At 36.9% G+C, this 27,179-nt stretch overlaps 1 protein-coding gene across 1 annotated transcript in view; it reads right to left on the minus strand.

The window, feature by feature from the left end:
* AGL (amylo-alpha-1, 6-glucosidase, 4-alpha-glucanotransferase) overlaps positions 1-19,895 on the minus strand; it is a 78,612-nt gene extending 58,717 nt beyond the window's left edge. Inside the window, 7 exon segments of the mRNA XM_040626729.1 lie at positions 2,940-3,143; positions 3,970-4,136; positions 4,644-4,854; positions 18,426-18,504; positions 18,506-18,575; positions 19,287-19,599; positions 19,847-19,895. Of these exon segments, the coding sequence (XP_040482663.1) occupies positions 2,940-3,143; positions 3,970-4,136; positions 4,644-4,854; positions 18,426-18,504; positions 18,506-18,575; positions 19,287-19,599; positions 19,847-19,895 (1,093 nt within the window).
* Positions 19,896-27,179: the final 7,284 nt, after the last annotated feature.

The following is a 27,179-nucleotide window of genomic DNA, read 5'->3' on the forward strand; positions in this document are numbered from 1 at the left end:
AAAATGTATAATCTCTGTTCACTGATCCTTTATTCTGTCAACTCAAATATACTGCTGAATACCTCTAGTGAATTTTAAATTTTGGTTATTTACTTTTCAGCTCCAGAATTCCATTTGGTTATTTTTAAAAATTTCCATTTACTGATACTCTCTATTTGATGAGATAGTATCATCATATCCTTCCCTTTACTGCTATATAACCTGGATTCTTTTAATTCTTTAAATATATTTATAATAGTTGCTTAAGTCTATATTGGCTAAACATGACATCTAGGACTTTTTAAAGGCAATTACTGTTGCCTGCTTTTTTCTTGTGTATGGGTCACACTTGCTGTTTCTCTGCATTTCTCAATTTTTTTTTGTTGCAAATTGGGCAATTTAGATAATGTACTGTAGTAACTCTGGATATTGAGCCCATTCCTTTCAGGTCTTGCTGGCTGCCTGTTTGTAACTTGGCTAAACTATTTCAGTGAAGTCTATTTCCCCTACAGCGTGCAGACACTGATGTTGCCTCTCAGAGTGTGCAGCCTTGGCCACCGGCAGTCAGTCTGGCATGATAGTGGTTTTTAGCAGGGCTCTCTTAACTGTCTCTTTCCCTGAACTTTGTAAAGCTGCTCGCCTCTGCTGGAATCACACTTAGCTGTTACTCTCTAGTGCTATTATTTTTGATAATAGCCTGGAGCATAAATTGCTCCACAATCCGATCCAATTAAATTTGGACCTCTTGGCAGGGAGAATCTCTGACGCTAGTCTCTGAGACTTGTCTGACCCCATGAGGGCTGTTCTTAGCTGTCTCTTTCCCTGTTTTTTTTTTTTTTTTTTTTTTGGTTAAACTACTAGCTAGTTGCTTTCATGGTGATACCAGCCTCTTCTTGTTTACACCAAAGTCTCCACTGTTTCCAACAGTGTTCCATGCTATGCACCAAATAAAGTCAATTTCATTCTTACTCTGTTCTTACTGCACATCTCTTCCCCTGGGCAGAACACCTGTGTCACTGTTCCATAGCTGGTGGCAGGGACTGTAGCCTCTGGTTTTTTTGGCTTACTTCTCTAGGTGTGGAACCTCCACCCCACAAGCAAGCTGGGGCAAGGACAACTGGGGCCCAGTATTCTTGCCCTGCCATGCATGGGATAAAGCTTTCCGTCTATGAGTGGGTTTGGATGAAGGAAGGGAGCCCAAGATCTCTCACCTGTTCTTGCCTAGAATAGAGTTTCTGCAACAGAGTGCTGGAGTTGGGAGGGGCATGAGAAATGGAAGCCTGCCCATTTCAACTGTAGCCCGATACTGGGAGCTGAGGACAAAAGGAGCCTTGTGTTTCCAGCTGCACCTGCCAGGAATAGATCTATCATCATTCTGAGCTGGGGCAGGGAGAAGCAGATCCTGGTTCAAATGTCACAGACTATCACTGCTCTTACTGAGAGTTAGTAGATTTTTTTATATACTGTTCCATATGCTGAATCCCCTTAGCACAATTTCCAAAGACTTTAAACAGTTTTTTAAAAAATAATTTTTACCAGTTGTTTTGCTGGGTAGAAGGTCTGTGAAGCCCTCGCACTGCCAATCTGGAAGTTGACTCCCCCTGGATAGTAACTTTATAATGAAAACCTGTTTCACAGAAATGACATTATGATTTGTAACACTTTCCAATTTAAGGCTGATGCAAAATTCACTTTTTTACAATGCATAGAATCTCTCAAATGCCTCAGAAATACACTGCTACTGTACCCCAATTTTTTTCTCCCTTTGTTCCTTTAGTAACAGAATTCCCAAGGTTCAGCTGTACATATGGCTGACAGGCTACACTGCAAGACTCCTTTACAGCTAGGTGTGATAAGAGAAAAAATCCTATCTGATAAAATGTGAGTGTATACACACACACACACACACACACACACACACACCAGATCATGCCCATAAAAGGCATGACTCCCCTTCTTCATTTCCATTGGTAGAAGGTGATATTGGCAACTGGAGCGGTCATATTTGATTAAGAGTTAGAAGCAAAGTGTTGGAGATAGAGCATCATGAGAGAAAGAACCTTGTTCTCTATTATCACTGAGCTACTATAGTAGTCTTGGGATGTCTATCTCATCTTTTATAAGAAATGAATACAGTTTCAGTCTTACATCACTATATTTTTGTCTCTTTGTTACAGCTGCCTATGCCATATCCTAACCATATAATGCCATTATGTAGTTTGATAAATTTGATAGGAATAATACTATTGATATTAAAGTAATTATCAATAATGTCAAATTTTCAAGTGAAGAATACTGAGTTCTTAGATATTAGGAAGTTTTCAGTGGCATACAAAGAAGATAATATTTGCAAGGAACACTGGATTAAATTGAAAGCTGATCATGGGCAGAGGCTTCTCCAGGCCCAGCTGTTCTGACAGGTGACTGCAGCAATCATCTTCCTGAGGATCACCAGTTGGGAAGCTCTGATACATTTTATAGAATTGTATATTGGTAAAGAATCTTGGGATCCAAACGAGTTAACTTTAATAAGCCCTTTTGGCATGTGTAATTTTTAGATTTAACTTCTAAGAGTTTACCAATAACTTTCTGTTTAAATAATAGTCATTAAGTTTTTCCAAATATATACTACAGCACCAGAGCTGTTGCTGGGATTCACATGTTGGTCTGCAAAGTATTAATCCTGCGAGCTGAAATATGTGATCATAGGTCTCTTCTATGATCACTCTCTTGTTTTTATAATCATTACACTGAAAATACTTCCATGCTGATTTTATCTTCAACTAACACTGCTTTCTTTGAAAGAAAAACAGTGTTACTATATAAAGTGATTTTTAAATTGAAGGACACCTATGCATCATTTGTGTTTTCAAAATTTATGTTATATAAAACAAGAAATAAAATAATCAGAATATAATATTTTCATCAAAATTAATGGAAGTAGTTAATGAAGCTCATACCAGTATGGTTGTAGACAACATCAGTAATACAAAGAATATTCCATTCTTTTTTCAATTTTTCCACTAGCTGTCCAACATCATTCCAGGTATACTTTTTATTAGGTCTTGAAAAGTCAGGATTTAATTCTAACTGGTTGGCAAGGGAGTAGGACGATCTAGATAGTCCAAGAGTTTGTAATGGGGTAAAATGAATCATGTTGTAACCTGCAACACAAGAAAATAAACAAAGACCACTGTAAGAAAAAAAAACAAAGTAAAACTAAGCAAAACATAAGTTTAAACTTCCTTAAGTAATTTTAAATAGCAAGCCAACCATGCAACTAGAAAAGGAGTCAAAGACTAGGGTTTAACTCCTAGCTGTACCCCAAGTGACTTTAAGCAAGTCTACTTCAAGCAAATCTTTCAGAATATCAGTGTCCTCATATATAAGACAGATAAAATGAGATAATGTATTTGAAAAAATCATTGTACACAGTGCCTAGTTATTATTAGGGGTTCAATTTATATTTGTCGGATGTGTGTGTGTGTGTATATATATATATATATATATATATTACTTGTGTTCTGTTTCAATTATGTCAGTAAACGTACTTCTTTCTTCATATTATATTCAACTTGAAAGTAGAAAATTAATATTATCCATTGCATATACCCTTTGGATATAGGGCAGCACACACCTTCTGTATGGAAGACAGTTACTCAATGTTGAATTAAAGTTATATGCAATATAATATTTTTTCCAAAACATTTTGAGAGTTTACTACTAATTTTCATATGTCAAAGTTAAGTCTTAAGAGATAATAATAATCTCATTTTATTATTAGAGTTCCTTAATTTACTGAGTTGAACCATATAATTTGTTATTTTTGTAGGTTAAAAATGGTTAAGCCTTAACAACTTTATATGACTCTACTTATATTTCTAAATATACAAAGAAACAAAATTAAAAGGAGAATCAAAGCTTTTGAAATCTGTATCACAGAGGATAATTACATTTATTTTAAACGAAAAGAAAGATAGCTGACATTACCTGATTCTTTTGCAACCCTAAGTCTGCTTTCCCATTCATCAAAGGGTCCCAGACATTTGGCTAAAAATGTCTGGAGAGTAACACAGTCCAAGGGTAACACGTGATTATCAGCACCAACATGTAAAATAGGATCCACAACTATGTAACCCCCACCACTTTTCTCATTTCTAAGGAGAAAACAAAACAAAAACTTCTCAATTAATGATAGTCTGACTCTCTAATGGGAAGTTGAACTGTCCCATTTAAAAATATATTTCTAAGCACATAAAATCATTTATAAAGTTGCAATGAAACTCAATGGAAAAGCCTCATTTTATCCTTTTCTAATCTGTACATAATGATATAATACATATAACATCTAATAATGTTGCTTTAAGGAAAAATAAGTGTACTAAAATCTGTCAGTAATAAGGGCACTCAAGCAAATAGCATCTTATAATGAAGTTATGTGAAAAGACTAGAATATTCAAGTGTTTACTTAAAAAAATACTTTGAATCTTCAATGAGTCTTACAATTACTTCCTAGGAACCAAAGAACCATATTCTATTTGCATCTCAAAAATTCCTATAAAAACTGCACTGCCATGGTTTATATAATAACTTTTTACAAGCTAGATAATTTAACTAGGTAGAATAAATTAACCCCCCCCCCACATATAGAACACCTGACTTACCCTTGAAGGAAGTAATACTGAAATGATCCAGCTTGCTGAAGATTAACTTTACAGTATTTATCAGAATCATCTTCTCTTTCTGTTGGATTTTCCCATTCCAGGGAACGGAATTTTTCTCGATTAAATGCTTCTCCAGGAAATGGGTAATTTGTATACACAGTAACTGCTTTTCCCTGTAAAGTGGGGCCTAACCGGAACTGTAGTTCAAACCCTAAACAAAAAGCACATTTCAATAAACTCACTGTAGGAACTTATATTACACCACATTAAAAAATAGATGTTTTATTTAAAGTATTACATTAACTCTGGTTTCTCAACTATGTTTAAAATAACTCCTAGGGGGGTGCCTGGGTGGCTCAGTCGTTAAGCGTCTGCCTTCGGCTCAGGGCATGATCCCGGCGTTCTGGGATTGAGCCCCACATCAGGCTTCTCCACTAGGAGCTTGCTTCTTCCTCTCCCACTCCCCCTGCTGTGTTCCCTCTCTTGCTGGCTGTCTCTCTCTCTCTTAAATAAGTAAATAAAATCTTAAAAATAAAATAAAATAAAATAACTCCTAGGGACACCTGTGTGGCTCAGTTAAGTGTCTGCCTTTGGCTGAGGTCATGATCCTGGGGTTCTGAGATCAAGTTCTGCATCGGGCTCCTTGCTCAGGGGGGAGCCTGCTTCTCCTTCTGGCTGCTGCTCTCTCTCTCTGGCAAATAAATAAATAAAATCTTATAAAAAAATAAAATAACTCTTAATAAATAGTGCTGGCTTTGGAACTACTTTGTATTCTAATTTAGCTGAATTTTATATTTTAACAAACACTTTACATCATAGAACTACCTGCTCTGTTTATATCATAGAACTGCTGCCTCCTGGAAACTGATTCCTATTTGCATGGCTACTTAGGAATATGCAAATTCTTTCTTTTTTCTTTAATAACATGTCTTCAAGTTTATTGAGTACTTTGGAAAACTAGGATAGCACTAAAGTAAAAAAACAAAATGAAATCTTACTGAACTTGAAATCTTTCCTTTTAATTTTAATTCCAGTATAATGAACATACAGTGTTATATTATTTCCAGGTGTACAATATAGTGTTTAATAATTCTATATGTTACTCAATGTTCATCATGGTAAGTGTACTCTTAATCCCTTTCACCTATTTCACCCATCCCCCCACTCACCTCCCCTCTGGTAACCATCAGTTTGTTCTCTATAGTTGAAGTCTGTTTTTTGGTTTGTCACTTTTTTTCTTTGTTTTGTTTCTTAAATGCCACCACATATGAGTGAAATCATATGGTATTTGTCTTTATCTGACTGACTTACTTCATTTAGGATTTATTCTCTAGATCCATTCAAGTTGTTATAAATGATAAGAGTTTGTTCTTTTTTATGGTTAATACCACATCTTCCTTATCAATTCATCTATCGATGGACACTTGGGCTGCTTCCATAATTTGGTTATTGTAAATAATGCTGCAATGAACATATGGGTGCATATATCTTTTCAAATTAGTGTTTTGATATTCTTTGGGTAAATACTCAGTAGAATTACTGGATCATATGGTAGTTCTACTTCTTATTTTTTGAGGAATCTCCATACTGTTTTCTGCAGTGGTTACACTATTTTACATCCCCACCAACAGTACACACGGGTTCCTTTTCCTCCAGGATGTGCAAGTTCTTATATTACCCCATTTCCCATGATCCCTCAGCACTTTCCAACCCCCCGCCCCCACCTCTGAATTGATTGCCCAGAGGTGGGCATTTAAGTACTTCGAGACCTTTGCTAGTATTTTTCAAATAGCAACAGAAAAAGTGAGTTTTTCTGTGGTGTCAGAGTATGTGATGTAAAACTTGGGAGGTATGAAGGAACAACCATCTCACCATAGAGAGAAAGCCAGTCTTCCTGAGAGAAGACAACCTTTAGAGAAGCAGTTTTCAGAGTTCTAACAGGAGCTCCAGAGTCATTTGAGCCTGATACCTGTTCTTGATTCTGCTCAAATCCAGAGGTGTGGTAATAAAGACTTAACAAGTGGCTGTGTGAGGCTGGGGTTGGGGGTTGGAAGTGCTGAGCCTTGACTCAGCAGCATTTGCTGATTTTCTGGGGGAAAGAATCTACTGTGGTCAACCTTAAGCTGCCAATATGATATCACTGAACATGGAACTGGGAAGAGATATGCACAATCAGCTCTTGCGAGTCAACACAGTGATTCCAGCAAACTACTGCCTCTATCCCTATTTCTCATGATTTTTAGTATTTAATATTTAAACCTTTCTTTGAATTCTGAGGGCCAAAACATTCCCACTTTTACCTAAGTTAGGCTATTTCTATTAAAATATATCTGAGACTTCTATAATGTGTTACAGGTATTTTGCCATGAGAAGAAAAAATATCAGCACATTATAGTTATAATTTTACTGTGAAATAAAATTGTGGTTGGTTCAGGGCAGATTTTAAATCTTGACTATAATTATTAGAATGTGAAAATTCTGACTATAGTAAAGTCTATTAGAAATAAAAGGCATGTAAGAGTATACTTATCATGATGATCACTAAGTAATGCATAGAATTGTTGAATCACTATATGTATATCTGAGATTAATATAACACTGCATGTTAATTATACTGGAATTAAAATAAAAAACCTAATAAAAAAGAAATATAAGGCTTATAAATTTTATTTTATTTATTTATTTTTTAAAGATTTTATTTATTTATTCGACAGAGCGAGAGAGACAGCCAGCGAGAGAGGGAACACAAGCAGGGGGAGTGGGAGAGGAAGAAGCAGGCTCATAGCGGAGGAGCCTGATGTGGGGCTCGATCCCAGAACGCCGGGATCACGCCCTGAGCCGAAGGCAAACGCTTAACCGCTGTGCCACCCAGGCGCCCCAAGGCTTATAAATTTTAATCATGAATGTAACATTTCAATTAAAGGGTGATAACCAATGAAGGCAGGAAAATTTAGTTTTGCTGATTTTAACCTTTAAGCTTAAGGAAATTTTTAAAAATTTATTTATTTATTTTTTAGATTTTATTTATTTATTTGTCAGAGAGAGAGCATAAGCAGGGGAAGCAGCAGGCAGAGCAGGCAGAGCAGGCAGAGCAGGCAGAACAGGCAGAGGGAGAAGCACGCAGCCCACTGAGCAAGGAGTTCGACACGGGACTCGATCCCAGGACCCCGGGATCATGACCTGAGCCGAAGGCACTTAACTGACTGAGTCACCCACGTGTCCCAAGCTTAAGGAAATTTTAAAAACTTATTTTATTTATTTATTTTTTTACTATTAAGCATAGTTGACACACAATGTTATATTACTTTCAGGTGTGTAACATAGTGATTCAACAACTGTACACATCACAGAATGCTCACCACAGTAAGTGCAGCCATCATACAATGTTATTACAATATTATTGGCTATATTCCCTATGCTGTATTTTTCATCTCTGGGACTATTTATTTTATAACTGGAAATGGTTACCTCTTAAACTTTTTGAAAAGAAAGAAGCATACTAATATCTATGCTTTTAATGCTCAATTTATTAAACATCTAACAAAGTATAGAAAATTATGTAATGAGTGTAGACCATGTATAGGAAACAAAATAGACAATGATCTCTGTCCTTGTGGAGCTTGAGTTCGAAAGGGGGAAGGCGGCCATTAAACAATGAACATGACAAATAAGTAAGAAAAAAACAGTATGTCAGGGAGCCATAAATGCTACGAGAAAAAAGAAAAATAGAGGAGTGTGAGGAAAATGGGGGAAAAGAAGAGATGGTGGGGAGGTGGTAGCAATTTTAAATACATGGTTATTAGGAAGTTGAAAAGCTTGAGAGAAATGAAGGAGTTAGCCACATGGCTATTCATGGCCATCTATGGAAAGTATTGACCAAGCAAAGGGAACAGAGTGGACTTAGGATAAAAGCATGCCTGGTGGTTCCAGAAATAACAAGAAGCTCAGTATGTGTGGATTGGAATAAGCTGGGAGAGAAGCAGTAGGGTATAAGGAAAGAGAGGTAACGGGGAAGTCAATCATGATTTTGTAAGCCATTGTAAGTATTTTGGCTTCTTCGTTGACTGAAATGAGGAGCCAATGAACAGTTTTGAGCAAAGAAGTCACATGACCTAACTTGTGTATTAAGTCACTGTGTATATCACTCTGAATATGTCTGCTTCTGGCCATAATAGAGTAACTGATATTAGATTTGCCCTCTCCTGAAAAACTAGAAGAAAGATATGAGACAACTGTTTTCAGAAATAAATAGTGAAGGACTGTGATGCCTGAGACAAGGGTGATTCCTATGAACTCTACCTTTCAGACTGGGGAAACCTTCTGGACTGTGACACAGGGAGCAGGAACAGTAGTCTAGTTGAGAAGACAGAGAATAGAGTTTGGGGAGGGTAAAGAAACTGCAATTTTCAGGGCAGAGTATGGCACAGAAAAAAGTTATGCAAAGAAAGAGCTCTAGAAAATTACCTAGGGTCATCTTGAATCTGCCTGAATACCAGGCTGACATGGGTAGTGTTTGACTCCAGGAGGCTGGGCAAAGAATAATTACTAGGAACTGTCAACTGACCAGTTCCCAGAGCCCACTCAGGCCTGGGAGATATTGCAATTTTCAAGCAGCCAGAGTGAAGAGACGTTGTTGAACACCTGTTGTATTCAAGAGTCATGTCTTATGTAGTAGGGCTAACATAGCCCTAGAATAAAAACTACTATAAACCTATCCAGCCAAAGTTTAAAATAGCCTCAAAAGAATAAGCTGACCCACAGATAATGTATATGGCTGCTAAAATAAAAGGCATCACTTCCTTAAAGGAAGACAAAAAATCCAGAGATACAACAACAGAACATTCACAATGTCCAGCATCCAATAAAAAACTGCTAAACAGAAGGAGGTGAGAGCATCAATGACACAGATATCTGGGGTAGGCCATTCCACACAGAGGAAGCAGACGATGTAAAAGACCTGAGACTCCCACTTCTGGCAAAGATGGAATGAGTAACAGGGATTGGATTTACACTCTTCCTTGAAACTTAAAAGAAAGAAATCAGGAAAAACCAGACAAAATATATGAAATGATAGTTTTCAAGCCTGGACATCAGGCAACAGAGGGCAGTGATCCCTAATAGACAGAAAATAAGCAATGTGAACCTTACAACTGCCCCTTCATACTACCTTGGAAGAATTTCCAGATTGAGGCACAAAGAGGAGAACCAGGCAGAGCTCAACTAATTTTCTGAGCTAAGATGGAGCTAAGAATCTGTCAAGACCGAAGCAGCTAGTTTGAGATGAGAACAGTTAGGAGGAGAAAGCTGCACAGAGACAGAACTCCAGAGAGTTGCAGAAGGTCTCCCTTGAGTATTCAACAGAGTACTGATAAGTGCATGTCTGAGACCAGGAATAGGGCTTGTTCTCACCAGCCAGATTGGAAAAAGTCATAATTCATGAGGCACTGGGGAGAAAGTTCAGAGGATCTTGTTTCAGTAGTGGAGAATAATGAGCCCGAGACTGGGCATAGCCTAGACTAGCTTTATAAATCATAAAAGTAAAGCTCAAAAGTATTAAAATATTTCTAAGTAACTTAACTCCATTCCAAAACAAAGACAAAAAAACATTTATAAGAATCCAAAAATACCCAGTATCCAACAAGGTAAAATTCATAATTTCTGGCTTCCAAACGAAGATTATAAGACAAACAAAGAAGCAAGAAAACACAACCCTTAATGAGGAAAATAATCACTTAATGAAAACTGACCCAGGAATGACACAGATGTTGAATTAGCAGATAAGGAAGGACATTAGTTATCATAACTGTATTCCATGTGTTCAAAAAGTTATGTCAAGACATGGAAAATATTAAAAAACAAAATAGAACAAAAGATCCAAATACAATTTTTATAAATGAAAACTATAAGATTTGAGATGAAAAATTTGCAACATGGAATTAATGGATGGTGAGACATGGCAGAAAAAAAATTAGTGACTTTCAAGACACAGGAATAGAAATACGCAAAATGAAACAAAGAAAAAAGAATCTAAAATTGAAAAGCATCAGTGATCTGTGGAAGACTTCAAGTGGCCTAATATACAGGTAGAGTCCTCAAAAAAAGAGGAAAGAGAGGGGGGAGATCAAGTATTTAAAGAAATAATGGGTAGAAAACCCCCCAAATTTGATAAAAACAAATTTACAGATCAAAGAAGTTCAATAAATCCCCAATCAAGAAACATGAAGGAAATCACACCAAGAAACATCAAAATCAAATTGCTCAAAACCAGTGATAAAGAGAATATCTTATGAGCAGTCAGAGGGGGGAAGATGAGACAGTAAGTTCAGAGGAACAGTGATAAAGATGACAGATTTCTCATGGGAAACAATAAAAGCAAAAAGACAGTGAACCAATATCTTTAAAGGTACAGTTGATTCTTGGACAATACAGGTTTGAACTGTGCAGCTTCTGTGCACTTAACACTTTTTTTTTTTACAGTATAGTACTATAAATGTATTTTCCGCATGATTTTCTTTTTTTTTTTTTAAGATTTTATTTATTGGAGAGAGAGAGAATAAGCAGGGGGAGGGGCAGAGGGAGAGGAAAAAGCAGACTCCCCACTGAGCAGGGAGCCCTATGAGGGGCTCAATCCCAGGACCTGGAGATCACGACCCCAGCAGAAGTCAGATGCTTAACTGACTGAGCCACCCAGGCACCCCCTCCTTAGGATTTTCTTAATAACAGTCTCTTTTCTCTAGCTTACTTACTGTTAGATTACAGCATATAATACATATACAAAATATGTGCTATCTGTAAGGCTTCTGGCCAACAGTAGGCTATTAGTATTTAAGTTTTGGGGGCATCTAAAATTATACTTGGATTTTTGGCTGCATGGGGAGGGAGTCAGTGCCCCTAACCTCTGCATTGTTTAAGGGCAGCTGTACTTAAAGATTAAAACTGTCAGTCTTGAATTCTATACTTGGTGAAAATATCTTTAAAAAATAAAGGTGATTTTTCAATGTCAGAGAAAGATATTACAAATAAGCAAGCTGAAGCTACAATGAACCCTACTGTGGTGGATATGAATCAGAGATATCAGTATCTGCTATTATATATATATACAATGTCAGTTTGATTCAAAGCAAATCCTGAAATGCAGAATATGTGGATGTTTCAATCATGTTTAAAATTGCTATTTGGTAGAAGTAAATCCCTCCCAATGATGTTCAACAGACGGTAAATTCTACACTACAACATTAAATACCAGGTAAGCTATTCTTCGTGAGTAGGAGATTTCAATAAAAGACATTAAGAGAATGCTGGACTCTTTCAATCCACTCGAATACCTCTACCTTTGCCTACAGAAATACATATACTCTGTTTTGCATACTGCAAATAATGTGAGGAATAGAAGCGCTAGGCATTCCTTGAAAAAATTATAATTTAGTGATAAGTACTGCTAAACATACTCTTGGATTGTACTAAATTATGAATATAAATTTTTTCATAGCAAGTGGCTTTAGCAAGTAAGAAACAAATTATCCAAATGGCATTATTAAGTAACTACAAAATCCAGGGACTCACTTCTACTTCTCACATTGTACAGTGAAACTTATAATTTCTTTTCCAAGTAGCTATATACGCAAATTCTTCTATACGTAATTTGGCATAAATATACTAAGTGTTAATAAGGCTTATGTTTGACCCAATAATTTCATATGCACATATATTTTCTGAGGAATTAATCAATGATGTAAACACAGAGTATATTCATAACAGCTTCATTTATTATAATTAAATAAACTGACAACAAACTAAATATCTAATGATTGGGAATGATTAAATAAATTATGGTACGAATTACAGTATTATCCAAGCTAGAATATTATAAGCCATTTTAAGTCGTGTTATCTAAAGATATTTAATAAATGGCTACTTTTATTCCATTTTGTTCATTTTATGCATCTATATAGATCTTTTGAAATCCTTCCTGGAAAAAAGCATGGCTGAAATGTGGCAGTAAGCCAGGAGGTGGAATTCACACACCATTATACCATCAGCAGGTTTCAACTTGCTTAGATAGTATAAACCCAATTTTGTTTTGAAATAAAGAGCACAGAAAAAAAGGCTTTTTATACACTTGTCTAATTTTATAACTGGGGTAATATCATTTTAAAGTTAGAGGTACAATTATGAAGAGATAGTTTGAGAAATAATTGCCCAAAGAATTAAAACACGAAATTTTAATAATCAGTGACTATGAGAATCATAAATATCTACATCTTTACAATAATGATTAAATTTATTACAGAAGAAGTGGTATCATTTTGAACAGGTACAAACATCGGAGATTAGCTGTCTGAGCATATTTAAACAACCTGTCTCCTGTTCAGTTTATGCAAATATTGTTTTTATCATTACACAAGGATTCAGAGAACTTGTAGTACAAAGGTTAAAACTCATCCAAAATCTCAAAACAGTATTTGGATTAGGGGTATACCCTCAGGAAAAAACTGACACGAATTCTCTAAATATGAATATTTATTTATTTATAGACTACACATGTATAATGATTTAATAAATTATATAAATTATAAAACATAAATGTGGGATAAGATGTAAATAAAATAAACAATATTTTAAATAATTTTATTTATTAATGGATGGAAAAAATCTTTTAGCTCTCACTAAAATTTAATATTGATAATATCTGTCAGTGACAGCAATGTGATTAAATAAATTTCATTAATTTTAAGTCTTGGTTTAATATTTTATGATAAAGTAATTTAAAAATTCCAACTTCTGTTTATTGATATTTGGTTTAGTGGCCTCAGACTTGAAAAAATACCACACAAAAACACCCAAATTCAAATGGAAGAAGCTCTTTGTGGCTATGTTTACTCATCTATGACATTAACTTTTCAATCCCATTCACCAGTTATGTAAAGATTTTTGTTGAAATGTGCTAGTGAAGATATATTTTCCTGCCATCATCAATTGTTTTTATAAGCTAATAAGACATTCCATATTTATATATTAAACAGATGATTTGAAAACCAACTGAAATCCTTTATTTGGGAGATTTTGTGATTAGAAAATTTTGTTATCAACTTTTTAAAGAGGGCAGATATTCACTATATGGCTAAAATCGTATGTTTAAGTGTTACTAAAATACATATTCAAAATGTTCTTGCTATAGCAAAGGTCAGCAAACTATATCCAGCCTACTATTTGTTTCTGTAAATAAAGTTTTACTGGAACACAGCCACGCCCATTCATTTATGTGTTGTTTGTGGTTGCTTTCATGATACAAAGGCAAAGCTGAGTAGCTACAACAGAAAGTATATGGCCTGAAAGCTGAAATATTTGCTATCTGAACCTTTACAGGAAAAATGTGCTCAACTCTGCTCTATACTATTAATTTTCATCAAAAAGCAGTTAACTTTCTCACTTAGGTTTACCTCACAGTTAAATTATGTTCATTTTTTCAGAAATTTTTGGGGCGCCTGGGTGGCTCAGTCGTTGAGCGTCTGCCTTTGGCTCAGGGCGTGATCCCAGGGTGCTGGGATCGAGCCCTGCATCAGGCTCCCTGCTCTGCTGGGAGCCTGCTTCTTCCTCTCCCACTCCCCCTGCTTGTGTTCCCTCTCTCGCTGGCTGTCTCTCTGTCAAATAAATAAATAAAATCTTAAAAAAAAAAAAAAAGAAATTTTTTTTTCAGAAAGTATTTTCTAAGTACTGTACTACTGGAAGCTACATGTCATTCCTGAAAAGGACAAATCTCAAACAGCAAATATCAAACATTTTCTAACTCATCTTTGAGTTTGACAACCTCTTGAGGTAAAAGAGGCATTTATGGTTATTCTGCCTTTTTTTTAATGAAGTATTGTATAGACTCTACTATTTAAGATAGTATAACTTTAATATGTACTTAACCTGGATCAGCTAAAAATGTAATCTGTGGCAACATACTGCAAGAAAACCAGATGTGGTGTTACTGTCAACCCTTTCCAGACCTACAACCTCCACTCTTTTCTCAGAATATGTCTTTTTTGTTTATAACTCATCTGACACACAAACTGAAAGCACCAATGTCAATTTATGCATTACCAAAATGTAACTGCTTTTTTAAATCTTTTTTTAAATTTTATTTATTTATTTATTTTTTAGTGATCTCTATGCCCACCATGGGGCTCGAACTCATGACCCTGAGATCAAGAGCCACATGCTCTGACTGAGCCAGCCAGGCACCCCCAAATTAAATTATTTTTTAAAAACAAAAACAGATGAAAGAAAAAAAGGGAAAAGAAAGGAAAAATCCTGTACTTTTTCCCTATATTCCAATAGATAGATCAGTGCCTACCCCTAAAGGTACATAGCCACTCTGTAGACCTCTAATAAAACTCCCTGAAACTAAAATTTTTATATACAGTAAATGAAAAACTAGACTACACAGAGTATGTCAGATTCCATAATTACTCACTCAGTTCACTAAAATTAGCTTAGGTCATAGCAGTACATGGTGTGGCTATCTTATTCCTCGTAGAACACTAGGAATACTTTACTCAGATTAGCTACTCCCTCCTGTAGGCAACTAGTAAAGTGAGTGATTAAACTATTAATATAAACTAAATTTTTCCGTCCTGTTCCTTCCACTAAATTTATATAAGCTCTGGATCCTAATTAAGAAACCTTGATAAATTTTTTTTTTTTTAAGTGTAAGTTGAAATTTGACCAACCAATATAAAAATAGAAGAACTCCAGGTTTGGGGAAAACTGATTTTGTATTATTCTGCAACTGAATGAAACAGGAAATATAGGAGAAGGCTATGATTTGGCTACAACAAATAATTATTTGGTTTTGTACTTCTTGAATTAGAAGAATCTATAGAGATATTAGCCTTGAAAATGAGGAGGAATCCTTTCTTAGGGAAAAGTGAAAAGAAAAGAAAAATGAAGAATGACGTGGTGACCAATTAAATATGAAAGAACCAAAAACTGCCAGAGTTTTTCTTCACACCTAATTGGTCGCCAAGTCCTATGAATTTTAAAATGTCTCATACTCTATTCCCTTTTTTCTGACTCTGATGTAGTTAAACCCTTATTTTTAACCAGACATGTTTTCAAAATAGCCTTCTTGATGATTTCTTGTCTCCAATGTCCCTTCATCTTTCACATTATAATTATCTTCTATAACAATATGATCACCTCATTACTACACACAAAAAATTGACATGTTCCCATTTATATCATTTGGTTAAATTTAATGTTTTTAACTAGAGTTATAGACTGAACCACATCATTCGTACTTTATAAGCCCTTTATAGTCCCTTCTTCAAATAGCTTGGCCGAATTAATACTTTTTGCTAGCTTTAACTGATGTTTTGGTAATCAATCAGCAACGATTTATTGACTGTTGTACATTGTACTAGGTCTATAACACTTTCCCTATTCTCACAGATCTTAAACTCTAGTTGGACACTATAAGACCAATAAGCTTTTAGAAACTGCTACATTGTTCAGAATTTAATTGTTCTGTGCCTATTGTGTGACTGGAAATCAAAGAAAGGAGATAACAAAAAAATTAAGGAAAGACCTCATGGAAGAGGTGGAATTTTAGCTGAAAGTTGAGAGGTAGGCAACCCACGGAATGATAGGAAAGGGATTTAATAGATATAGAGGAATCTGACAAGGGTGAAGGTGTCAGGAGAGCTATGAGAAAAGCCAGCGGGAAGGGAGTTAACAGGAGAACTGTAAAGATGTAGGACACTAGTAATGGGGGGCAATGAGATAACAACCTTGGCTAGGGAAGGAGGATTACATTACAGAATGTCTTGGAAGTCAGCCAGAGGCATTTAAATTTGACTTTATATATAAACACCAATTAATGAAAAGGGAAGAGATGGCATAAAAAGATTCTTCTTTTTTTTTTATTTTACTTATTTATTGATCAGTGTGAGAGAGAGAGAGAGAAAGAGCATGCACAAGCAGGGGAAGGGCAGGCAGAGGGAGAAGCAGGCTCCCCGCTGAGCAAGGAGCCCAATGCGGGACTCAATCCCAGGACCCTGGGATCATGACCAACTTAACCGACTGCGCCACCCAGGCATCCCAAGAAGATTATTCTAGTTTAATCCATATTCGGGCATATGAAAGAGAGAGACAGGCAAACAGAAACATTTGGAAAGAAATTATAGGGCTTAAAGAGACTGCAGTTAAAGAGAAGAAATTGTCAAAGGAGAGTACAAAGTTTCAAAGGCCCTAAACTAGGAAAATGGAGATATAACTAAAATAAATGGGATGGGAAATAAAGGTTTGAGAATGGGGAGGAGATGGTTTTGGGCATGTTAGATTTAAGCATGTCCAAGTGGAGCTATCCTGAGTCTATTCTATAGTGTAATACCTGGATGAAGCCAAGAATCCAGGGGGAAAATAGATAGGTATAGTGATCTATCAATGCCTTATACCCATTCAGGACTTTAAAACCATATATTATTAATTTTGAGCTTCAAAATTCAGGAAGGTAGAAGAGCAGAAATTAACATCTTCATTTCACAAATAAATAAATGTTAATAATTTATGTGACTTTCCCAAAGTCAAACAAGTTGTTAGCAGCAGAGCCAAGAAGATTCTAGTCTCTTACACTTGCCATTATATTCATGGCTCTCAAAAAGCAAGCAAAAGTCAAGGTTTTTCTTCCAAAAAGAGTCATCAGCATAGAAGCAAGAAATGAGGCTACGAGAAATATATAGCTCTTTGAGGGCAGTAGAAGAGAAAAAGAAAGGATTTCTTGCAGATAGATACAATTAATTAAAATGTGGAAGGAACAAGGCTCAGAAGAGACACCACCAAGTTGACAAGAGTACTCAAGAGGGTAGGAAAAAAATCAAAACCAGAAAAGTGCAGAGTCAGGAAAGCCAAAAATGGAGTACTCAGTGATCTTAAATGCCAAAGTTGGAAGAAGGTGATTTGGCTTGGAGGTAACACATTTGACGGTTGAATTTTTTTTTTTTTTCAAAAATTTAATTTGAGATACGGGGGGGAAAAAATCCTTCGATGTCTACTATCAGCATCTATCTGTTATATTATTAAAAGGGGTTGCATTTTATATTTCATACATTAAACTTCTACTTTACAAGTTATATTAACATAAATGGAAGCGGAATGTTTTTCAATCTTGAAAAATCATAAAGTCTTAAAAAAAAAGCTCAAATATATTTCAACATAACCTGATAAGATTTTTCACTTTTTATTTGGCAAAAAATATTTTCAGCCTTTATCTTCTCCATATTTGAGAGGCTTTTGAAAAACATAAATAATAGTTTCCTTTTTGCTGTGATCCATTTTACTAAATCAAAGTTCCAGTAAAGGAAAAGAATGAGGGCTATAAAAAAGCAAAACTGGAAAAAAAAAAAAAAAAGCAAAACTATACATACACCCCAAGTATAATTGCATATGAAATAATTTACCAAGTTTTTATAATAGTTGTTAACAGAAATAACATGGTCAATGCCTTGATCCTATATGCAACTTCTGTCTTATGTGGAAGTTACCATGGAAAAAAAGTGACCTATTTTATCTTTGTTCTAACATGACAGATACAACATATTTTCAACTTTATAACTAAAATTAACTTTCATTAGTGATATTTTTAGAATACAGCACCATCCTTGCACTGATCAAGTTTAGAAAGGTCCTTGGAAATTGTATCTAAAAGTTTCAAAAAATTTAATATGGCAATAAATTAATTTTAAAGGCACATAAAAAAATGTAAAAGACACAGAGCTAACTAAACGACTTGCTACTGACCTTGTTCAAGTCTGAAGAGGGTCTTTTCCAGCTTTTCCATTTCGTTCAGAAGTAAAATTCTAATCTGTTTACTGTGTCCCATTTTGGCTTCTAGAAAACTTGAAATCTTTCAGAAGAATTAAAAGAACTCCGAAATCGAATGAGTTACCCCTATGAAACAAAAAGGAATTAAGATAAAGAAAATAACTATTATCTTAAATTCTTTAAGGCTGACAGCCGCACTTACATGTTCTAAACGTTTTAACCCTAGCAGAGCAAAGAGAAAGAATGAATCTTATAAATAAGACCTGAGAAGGCAAAATTAATAGTTGTTTCCTCCCTTCGAGCACAATAGGACCGAAGCAAAACTATTGTATTATAGATTCTTACAATTAAAACAAAAAACAAAACTAAATTATTCCCAGAGAAAAGCAATACGTTTTGGAAAGCCTGGGTTTGGGTTGGGGGGAAAATTCCCGGTCCCAAGCCAAAAGGCGTTGAAGACTACAAATGGCACTTCTGCTTACAAGAGATTAGCCTGCTCAAAGATAACAGGTGGGAGAGCTCCCCATTCCCAAATTCGGGTTGGAAGCCACCAATGGGGAGATGAGAACAGAGGGAAGCAGTTGTTGCCCCTGGAATAGCTGCAGCAGACATAGGATGTACAGACAGAGCTATAGATAGAAAGAACGCGTTTCCCAGACAGGCCAGCGGCATTCCTAGCACTTACACTGAGCAAGTTATACGTGCGGCTTCTGGGACACTGCAGGACCCGCGACTCTGGTGTTGGAGTCGGGGGAGGAGACGTGAAGGAAAGCAAAGGAGGAGACGTGAAGGAAAGCAAAAGGGGAAAGGCAGGCTGCCCAGGCGCAAAAAGCAGACCCTGACAAGGAGGGCCGGGCGCCGTGAAGGGCAAAGGGCGGGGCGGCGGCAGCGGGGACAGGGCCGCGGCCGCTGTGTGAATGGCAGAGAGCTTCTCCGTGACTCCGCCTCGCGCCGGTCCCTGAGGAGACCCTCGACCCCACAGGGTCTCGAGCGCACACACCCGGGTGGGAGCTGTCAGGTCCCCTCGCCCACTTCCGGGAGGCTCCGCACCCGCTCGCCGCGACCGCTAGTCTCGCGAGACTGTGGTCAGCCCGGCCGGGGTCCGGGAGGCGGCCGCGGCCCAGGCAGCGAGCTTCTTTTCTTCTCGCCGCTAGGGAGGTGCGAGGTCCGGGGTGTGCACAGCCTTTACCAGCTCGCGAGCTCACGGTTGAACGTTAAAATGCTGTGGTAGAAGGCCACCGCTAAGTTGAGCTGCACAACAGGGTCGTTTTGTGGAAGGACTGAATGGTGGGAAGCAAGAGACCTGGCTTCTAGTGCTTCTTCTACCACGATGTGTTTTGTGTCTTTGTTTTGATTTTTAAAAATTTTAGAATATCTTTTTTTTTTTTTTTTTTTACGTGGCCTAAGTTTGCTTGGCCCCAATTCTCTGAATCTTGATTTCCCCATGTCTAAAATGAGGGCCTGGCTACAGGCTCTGACATTCCATCCTTCATGTGTCTAACACAAGGCACATCTTGAATGCAGACACGGAACTACTAGGTAGGTGAAGTGTGGCCAGTTTACAAACAATTGAGGGTGCAAATACCACTTGTACAACGTCTGGTTGTATCTGATGTACACTGCATAGACCTGAAGGTTGTATGGGATTAAGGATCTATAGTGGCTGTTGCTGCCCGTATTTTAGGCCAGAAATTTAGGATGTGGTTCACATGCCTACGGAGATTTAATGCCTGGGGAAAAGAAAACCCTTCTTCTAGAGCCTTTTCAGGACACCTAAGAATCGTGACAAAACAGACAAAAGGTTTGGAGTGTGGAGAAAAATCTTGCTTTCCTTATTATGGAAATACTGTAGGTCTAAAAATAATGGGTTGAGGGGCGCCTGGGTAGCACAGTCCTTACGCGTCTGCCTTCGGCTCAGGGCGTGATCCCAGCGTTCTGGGATCAAGCCTCACATCCGGCTCTTCCACTGGGAGCCTGCTTCTTCCTCTCCCACTCCCCCTGCTTGTGCTCCCTCTCTCGCTGGCTGTCTCTATGTCAAATAAATAAATAAATAAAAATCTTTAAAAAAAAAAAAAAGAAACGCTTAAAAAAAAGAGAGAAAAAAATAAATAAAAATAATGGGTTGAAAACTAAAGATCCTCAAATATTCGTTTCAGTAGATTTCTGAGAATGGCTAGTTTCAAGTGGTCCAAAACAGTTGGGGAACCTGTTGTTCACTTATTCATTCAACTAGTATTTATTGAGCACCTAGGATTTGCCAGGCATGGAAGTGAAACAAATTCACTGCCCACATGGAACTCCTACATTGTATTTGTGGGAGACAGATAAACAAATTAAATAAATAAATTATAGAAGATAATAAATGGTTGTAAGAAAAAGAGAAGTGGGAAGTGTGGAAGAGTCAGGAGAGGGAGTTTTGCCATTGTAAATACAGTAGTCAGTTAAAGGACTTGTGGTAAATTGACGTTTGATCACAATGAGAGTAAGAGGAAGGAGGATATCCAGGGTAGAGGATTACAGAACTGCAAAGGCCATGAGGTAGGAGCATATTTGGTGGATTCAAGGAGGCCACCATAACTGAGTGAAGAGAGTGATAAGAAATTAGAACAGATAATGCGGTGGGGTTGGCAGCCAGATTTTACAAGGTTTTGTAGGCTATTGCAAGGATTTGGGCTTTTAATCTGGGCAAGAGACATTGGAGGATTTTGAACAGAGGGGTGACATAATCTGATAGACCGTTTAAAAGGATTACTCTGCAACTGTATAGAGAACAGTTAAATAAAGTGGAGGGTGTGGTGAGGAAGGAGGCAAGACCAGTTAAGAAGTTATTTCAGTTAACCAAGAGATAGTGGTGTGTGTGTGTGTGTGTGTGTGTGTGAGAGAGAGAGAGAGAGAGAGAGAGAGAGAGAGAGAAAAGGTATAGCAGTAAAGGTTGTGAGAAGTTGTTGAATTTTGGGTCTATTTTGAAAGTAGAGCTTATACTGATGAAGAGAAAGGAGTCATGGATGATTCTAAGGTTTTTAGCCTTAAGCAGAAGATATACTGAGCAACCAGAGGATACACTGTCCAATAGAAATGCAATGAAAAAAAAATAGAAAAGAAATATAATGTGCCATATAGGTAAAAAAATATTTCAAGTAGACACATCAAAAAAGTAAAAAGAAACAGGTGAAATTAATTTTAATAATATATTTGATTTAACTCAGTATGTCTTAAACATTGTTTAAACACGCAATCAATATAAAATGTTATTGATGAGATTTTTTTAGGTTCTTCTTTCCTACTGAGTCTTCAAAATTTGGTGTGTATTTTACACTTCTAGCATGTCTCAATTACAATAGATACATTTCAAGCACCCCATAGCTTTGTGGCTAGTGGCTACCATATGGATAGTGCAGAAGAAGCTGCCATTTAATGAAAGAGGAAGAAAAGGGAAGGAGCAGAATTGGAGGATGAAATTCAGGAGTTTGGTTGTAGACTGTCAGTAACCAAGTGAAGATAACTATTGATTTTTTTGACATGACTGTCAAACATCCAGGTAGAGATATTGAATGATCACTCGTAGCCCTGGTCTCTACAGTAGTGTTTTTCAAATTGTAAGTCATAACCCATTGAGGGTTGTAAAAGTAATTTATTAGTGCAACCAACAATCTTTAAAATAAAATAAGAAAGATCTGAATGCACTGCACCTGGTAACACTATTATTTCAAAAACTTCTGTTTTTATTATGTTTTGTTGTACTGGGTCATGTATTCGTCCTGGGGGTCATGGTCAAAAACATGTTTGAAAGCTACTGCTCTAGAGTGTCTGTTGTATAAAAGCATAATAATTCATGATTATGAAATGCGCCTGGGTTTTAATCCCAGCTTTGCCACTGACTAGTTGTGAAGCTTTGGAAGATACTCAACCTTTTTTGTGCTTTGGTTTTTGCAGCTGTAAAATAAGGATAAAAATGGAAGCTACTATTAATTAAATGAGGACTTAGAACTGTGCCTGAGAAGTAGTCAGTACTGTGGAAGTACAACTGTTCGAGTGGGACCCTAACTGATGTGAAACACAGTTCGCATTCATGTTTGTCTTCAGGCTCTCCTACCCATACCCCCTTCCACTTTCAGTCTGTCCTATGACCTCTCATCGCACTGCTCTCCTGTTCATCACTCTTCCATAGGGCTCCAGAATTAGACTTTCCTGCTGTCCCTCTGCCAGCAAAACAGTCGTGTTAGTGCCCAATATTTCAGCTAGAAATAAGGAGTAAAACAGACTGACAAAATGAATTCCTTTAGTGGGGAATTATTCTTACACAAATGCTCGAATTTTAAAAGGTTTGTCAATCCAAATGATCTTAATTTTGGAGATTTCATATTGTGAAAGAAAGTGAGGAATGTTAAGTAATGAGAACATAATGATTCAATGTGATATGTCTCCAAGATTACATTTACAAACCACATAATGCCCTTTGTAAAAAAGAAAAGGCACACTAGTGTGCTATTTGTGACGTTCTTGGAATGCCAGTGAATGTAGCAGTCTAGGGCTACAGTGGTGCCATGTGCTGCTTCATTTTGGCAAACATTTGTCATGAGCCTGTCCTGTGTATAACAGTGATCTATATATACACAATAATCTCATGCTGGAGTTGTCAGGAGAAGACTCTCCTTGAGGAACATCTGATGGATGATCTCAGCCATTTGGCAGTGACTCTAGTGTTTTCTAAAACATTGATATTAATGTATTTGGGGAGTGGGAGAAGGGCTGTGGTCGAACTGTCAGAGTGTGTCTTAAGGTCTGTGTATGTGTGTGTCTGTTTTTGGAAAGGAGAGGAGTTATTTGGGGTATTATGTATAGTTCATTCCCAATTCTGTGATACTCTGGTCTGAAGGGGACAAGTCTGCCTCATTTGGTTTTTTATATCCATCAGCATTTTCTGGTGTATATTATTTTGTAGTGATAATATACTGACATTATTAATAATTTTATTTTGTAAAATTTGCAAGTGTGTTTCCAAAAATCTCTTAAATTGAACAATTAATTCTGAACTTTTTTGAAATATCCAGATTTAGCCAGCGAAGAGAAGATAGGAAGACAGGAGAGGAAATAGAGTTGACATAAGACACGTACAAGGACCTAATATAATGACATAGAAATATGGAAACCAGAGAGAGATTTTTTTGAAAAGGGAATGGTACAATATAAAGAAAACGGTCTTTGGAAACAAACCAGATATTAGTTTTTATCTCTCTGAATTACAGTTGACTCATCTGTAAAATGGAGAGAATAACACTTCACTTGGAGGGTTTTATGAAGATGAGATGAAATAATGAAAGCGTTTATCAAAAATCAGGCTTTTAATAAATGATAGCCTAAAAAGAGAAGGGCTGATGACTAGTTGTCTGTGCTTGATGAGGGATGGCAGTTAGACAAAGCAGATGAAGAAGAGGCTCCCAGAGCATGGGAATCAAAAGACATAATCAAAAGGTATCTTATTCAGTGAAGAGGGAGCATAAAAGTGGATTCATAGAGTGAAGTCAGAGCCCAAGGTTTTAGCCTAAATTATAGAAAACAGGAAGGACATTAAGAATGAAGTAAGGTTTAGTTGCTGTACAATTAATATTTGTTAGAAAAATTATTGAAATGCACATATATAGAGATAAAGATAGTTGTATTTTATTTAGTTTTTTTTTAAAGTGATTACATACAACTCTTTTTTTTTTTAAGATTTTATTTATTTGTCAGAGAGAGAGAGCGCGCGCGCACAAGCAGGGGGAGGGGCAGGCAGAGGGAGAAGCAATCTCTCCACTGAGCAAGGAGCCTGATGAGGGACTCAATCCCAGGACCCCAGGATTGTGACCTGAGCCGAAGGGAGACACTTAATCGACTGAGTCACAACTGAGTCTTGATATTTGTATTTTATTAAAAAACAAAAGAATACAAGTCAAAACTTGGGCTCTTAGAGCTTGCATAGGAAAAGTCATTTAAAAAGTCCTAAGCATCAGGGATGCCTGCATGGCTCAGTTGGTTAAGTGTCTGCCTTTGGCTCAGGTCATGATCCTATGGTCCTGGGATAGAGCTAGTGTGGGGCTCTGTGCTCAGCTGGGGTGGGGGGGGGTCTACTTCTCCCTCTCCCTCTGCCCCTCCCTCTAGCGTTCTCTGTCTCTCTCTGTCTCTCAAATAAATAAATAAATGTCTTTAAAAAAAGAGTTCTAAGCATTGATATAACAAATTAACCAAAAACAGTGTATGAAATGCTTGGAAACCATGATAAGAGGAAACCCTGAGAGGGTTTTTTAGTGGTGATATTTTCTTTTTTCTAAAGACAGGTCTTTTAAAATGTTTTTTGGCCCCCAATTTAAAGCTAAATCATTTTACCCTTGCAAATAAATTTAACTTCCTGTTGAAATCCTGACTCCAGAGTTCCCCTGTAGAAAGGTTTAGAGTTGGCAGAATGGTTGGGGAGAAAGGGTGAGAGAAGGAGGGCTTGAGCTGATTTTCTGCATTTGTAAGGACAACTTCAGCTGCATATGACAGAAAAAAACCGAAGCAAAACCCAAAGCAACAGTGACTTAAACAGATAAATTTGTTTCTCACATAAAAGTTTAGAAGTGAGCAATTCAAAGCTGGTGTGGCAGCTCTGTAAAGTCGTCAGGAAGCCAGGCTCTCTCCAGCTCACAGCTTCCTCCCTCTTGTTATGTGGACATTATCATAGTATGAGAAGGCTGCCAGAGCTCCAGCTATCATATTCAAGTTTGAGCAACATGATTGAGGAAGAGGAAAAGAAAGATGCACCTCCTCCCTTTAAGTATTCCTGGAAATACCAGACAGCATTTCTGCTTCTATCTCATTCACCAAAACTTGGTCACCTGTATCTAGGCAGCAATGAGATGAGTCCAAACCCAGGTTTTGTTATTAAGGAAAGAAAGAGAGAATGAGTAAGTAGTGTCTGCTACAATTTGCATGGTACTTTATTTTTTATTTTAATTGTTTTCAAAGTAATACAGTTTGGAGCAGGAGGATGGAAGGCTCAGGAGGAATGTCTCCAAGAAAAAAAATGGGTGGGGGGGCACCTGGCTGGCTCAGTGTAACCCCTGATCCCGGGATTTTGAGTTTGAGCCCCATGTGTGGTGTAGAGATTACTTAAAGAAAAAGAAAAAGAGAAAAGAAAAGAAAAATAATGGAACTGGTTGTTTAGTGTGCTTGACCACACTGAGAGATGTTTCACAAGAACCTTAGTTTTCTGTCAGGAAGCTTGGGAGTGATGAAGAAAACAAACTTGCCCAAAAAATTTAAAAAGTCCAGTTGGAGACTGTAGTTATAGATCTGTCAGCCAAACGAGCTTGCTACAACTAAACTCCAGAACCAGCCAACTTACCCTCCCCATCACGGATGGACTGGGGAAATCATGCTCACTGCATGTTTACTCCCCAGAAAGAAGGGCAGAGGTGAGCCAAGCTCACCAGTTATTTTTCCCTAATTTACCAACCAGGTAAATCATTCCCCCTCCCCATAACGAGAGCAAAGAGAAGCCAGAGGTTTGTTTAGGGAAGCTCTTTCTTCAAAAAAATAGAATTAGGGAAAAGCATTCTTCTTCAGGCATTATGCAAGTCCCTTAAGTCTTTTGTGCTCCAATTCCTAAACTGTAATTTATTTTTCAAGGATATGCAAAAATAAAATGTCTGAAACACTTCAAAAATTAATATATACCCTATAAATAGTTAATAACAGTTAATATTTAATGAGCATCTAAGAGGTGCCAGGCACTGTTCTAAGACCATTATGTGTGCCAACTCAATTCCCCAAACAACATTATTACCCCTAATTTAAAGATATGAAAACTGAGTGCCCAAGCTTAAGTAACTTGTTTAAGGTCACATAGTGGCCAAGTGGAAGAATGTGATTTCCACTGCATTCTCAGTGATTGTGTTTAGTAAGCTCTAAATCTGAGGGCACTGATGTTATCCCCATGGCCTGGAAATCAATAAAGATTTTATAAATTGAATTTGGATGTTACTGACTTTGTATATGGCTGTGTCAATAGCGAGTTTGTTTTCTTTTAGGAATATTCTGGCTAATCTAATATCAGTCATCTCAGGACAGCTCCTTCAGGAAATCTTTTCCACCTTGCCCTGCCCGCCATGGGTCTGGGTTAGGTTGGCCTCCTTCTTGTCCTCTGTTGTATGATATGTCCTATCATGTTAAATGATGGCTGTCTTTTCTCCCTTTCTCACTAGAGTTTTTGAGGCAGGGATTGTGTTTTCTGCCTCTGGATGGCAGAGTTGTAAAATTATTTACACTTCTTAGATATATTAAGAAAACTGTACTTTCTTCTTTTAAGATAATTTAAATAAGCCCTCTCTTTTAGAATAGTTTTAGAGTTAAGGAAATAGTTGCAAAGAGAGTACAGAGAGATCTTCAAGCTCAGGTTCCCCTATTGTTAACATCTTACAATAGTATGATGCGTTTTTTACAATTAGTGAACTGGTATTGACGCAGTATTATGGTCCATAGTTTATTCAGATTTCCACAGTTTTTACCTACTATCCTTTTTCTGTTCTGGGTTCCCAGCACGATACCACATTACTTTTAGTTGTCACGTCTCCTTAGATTGCTTTTGGCTGTGACATTTCCTTAGGCTTTCCTTTTTTTAAAAAAAACTATTTAATTGATATATAATTGACATATGCCACTGTGTAAGTTCAAGGTGTACAATGTGTTGCTTTGATACATTTATATATTGCA

This window comes from Ursus maritimus, unplaced genomic scaffold (assembly GCF_017311325.1).
Source record: "Ursus maritimus isolate PB19 unplaced genomic scaffold, ASM1731132v1 scaffold_12, whole genome shotgun sequence".
Taxonomy (NCBI): domain Eukaryota; kingdom Metazoa; phylum Chordata; class Mammalia; order Carnivora; family Ursidae; genus Ursus; species Ursus maritimus.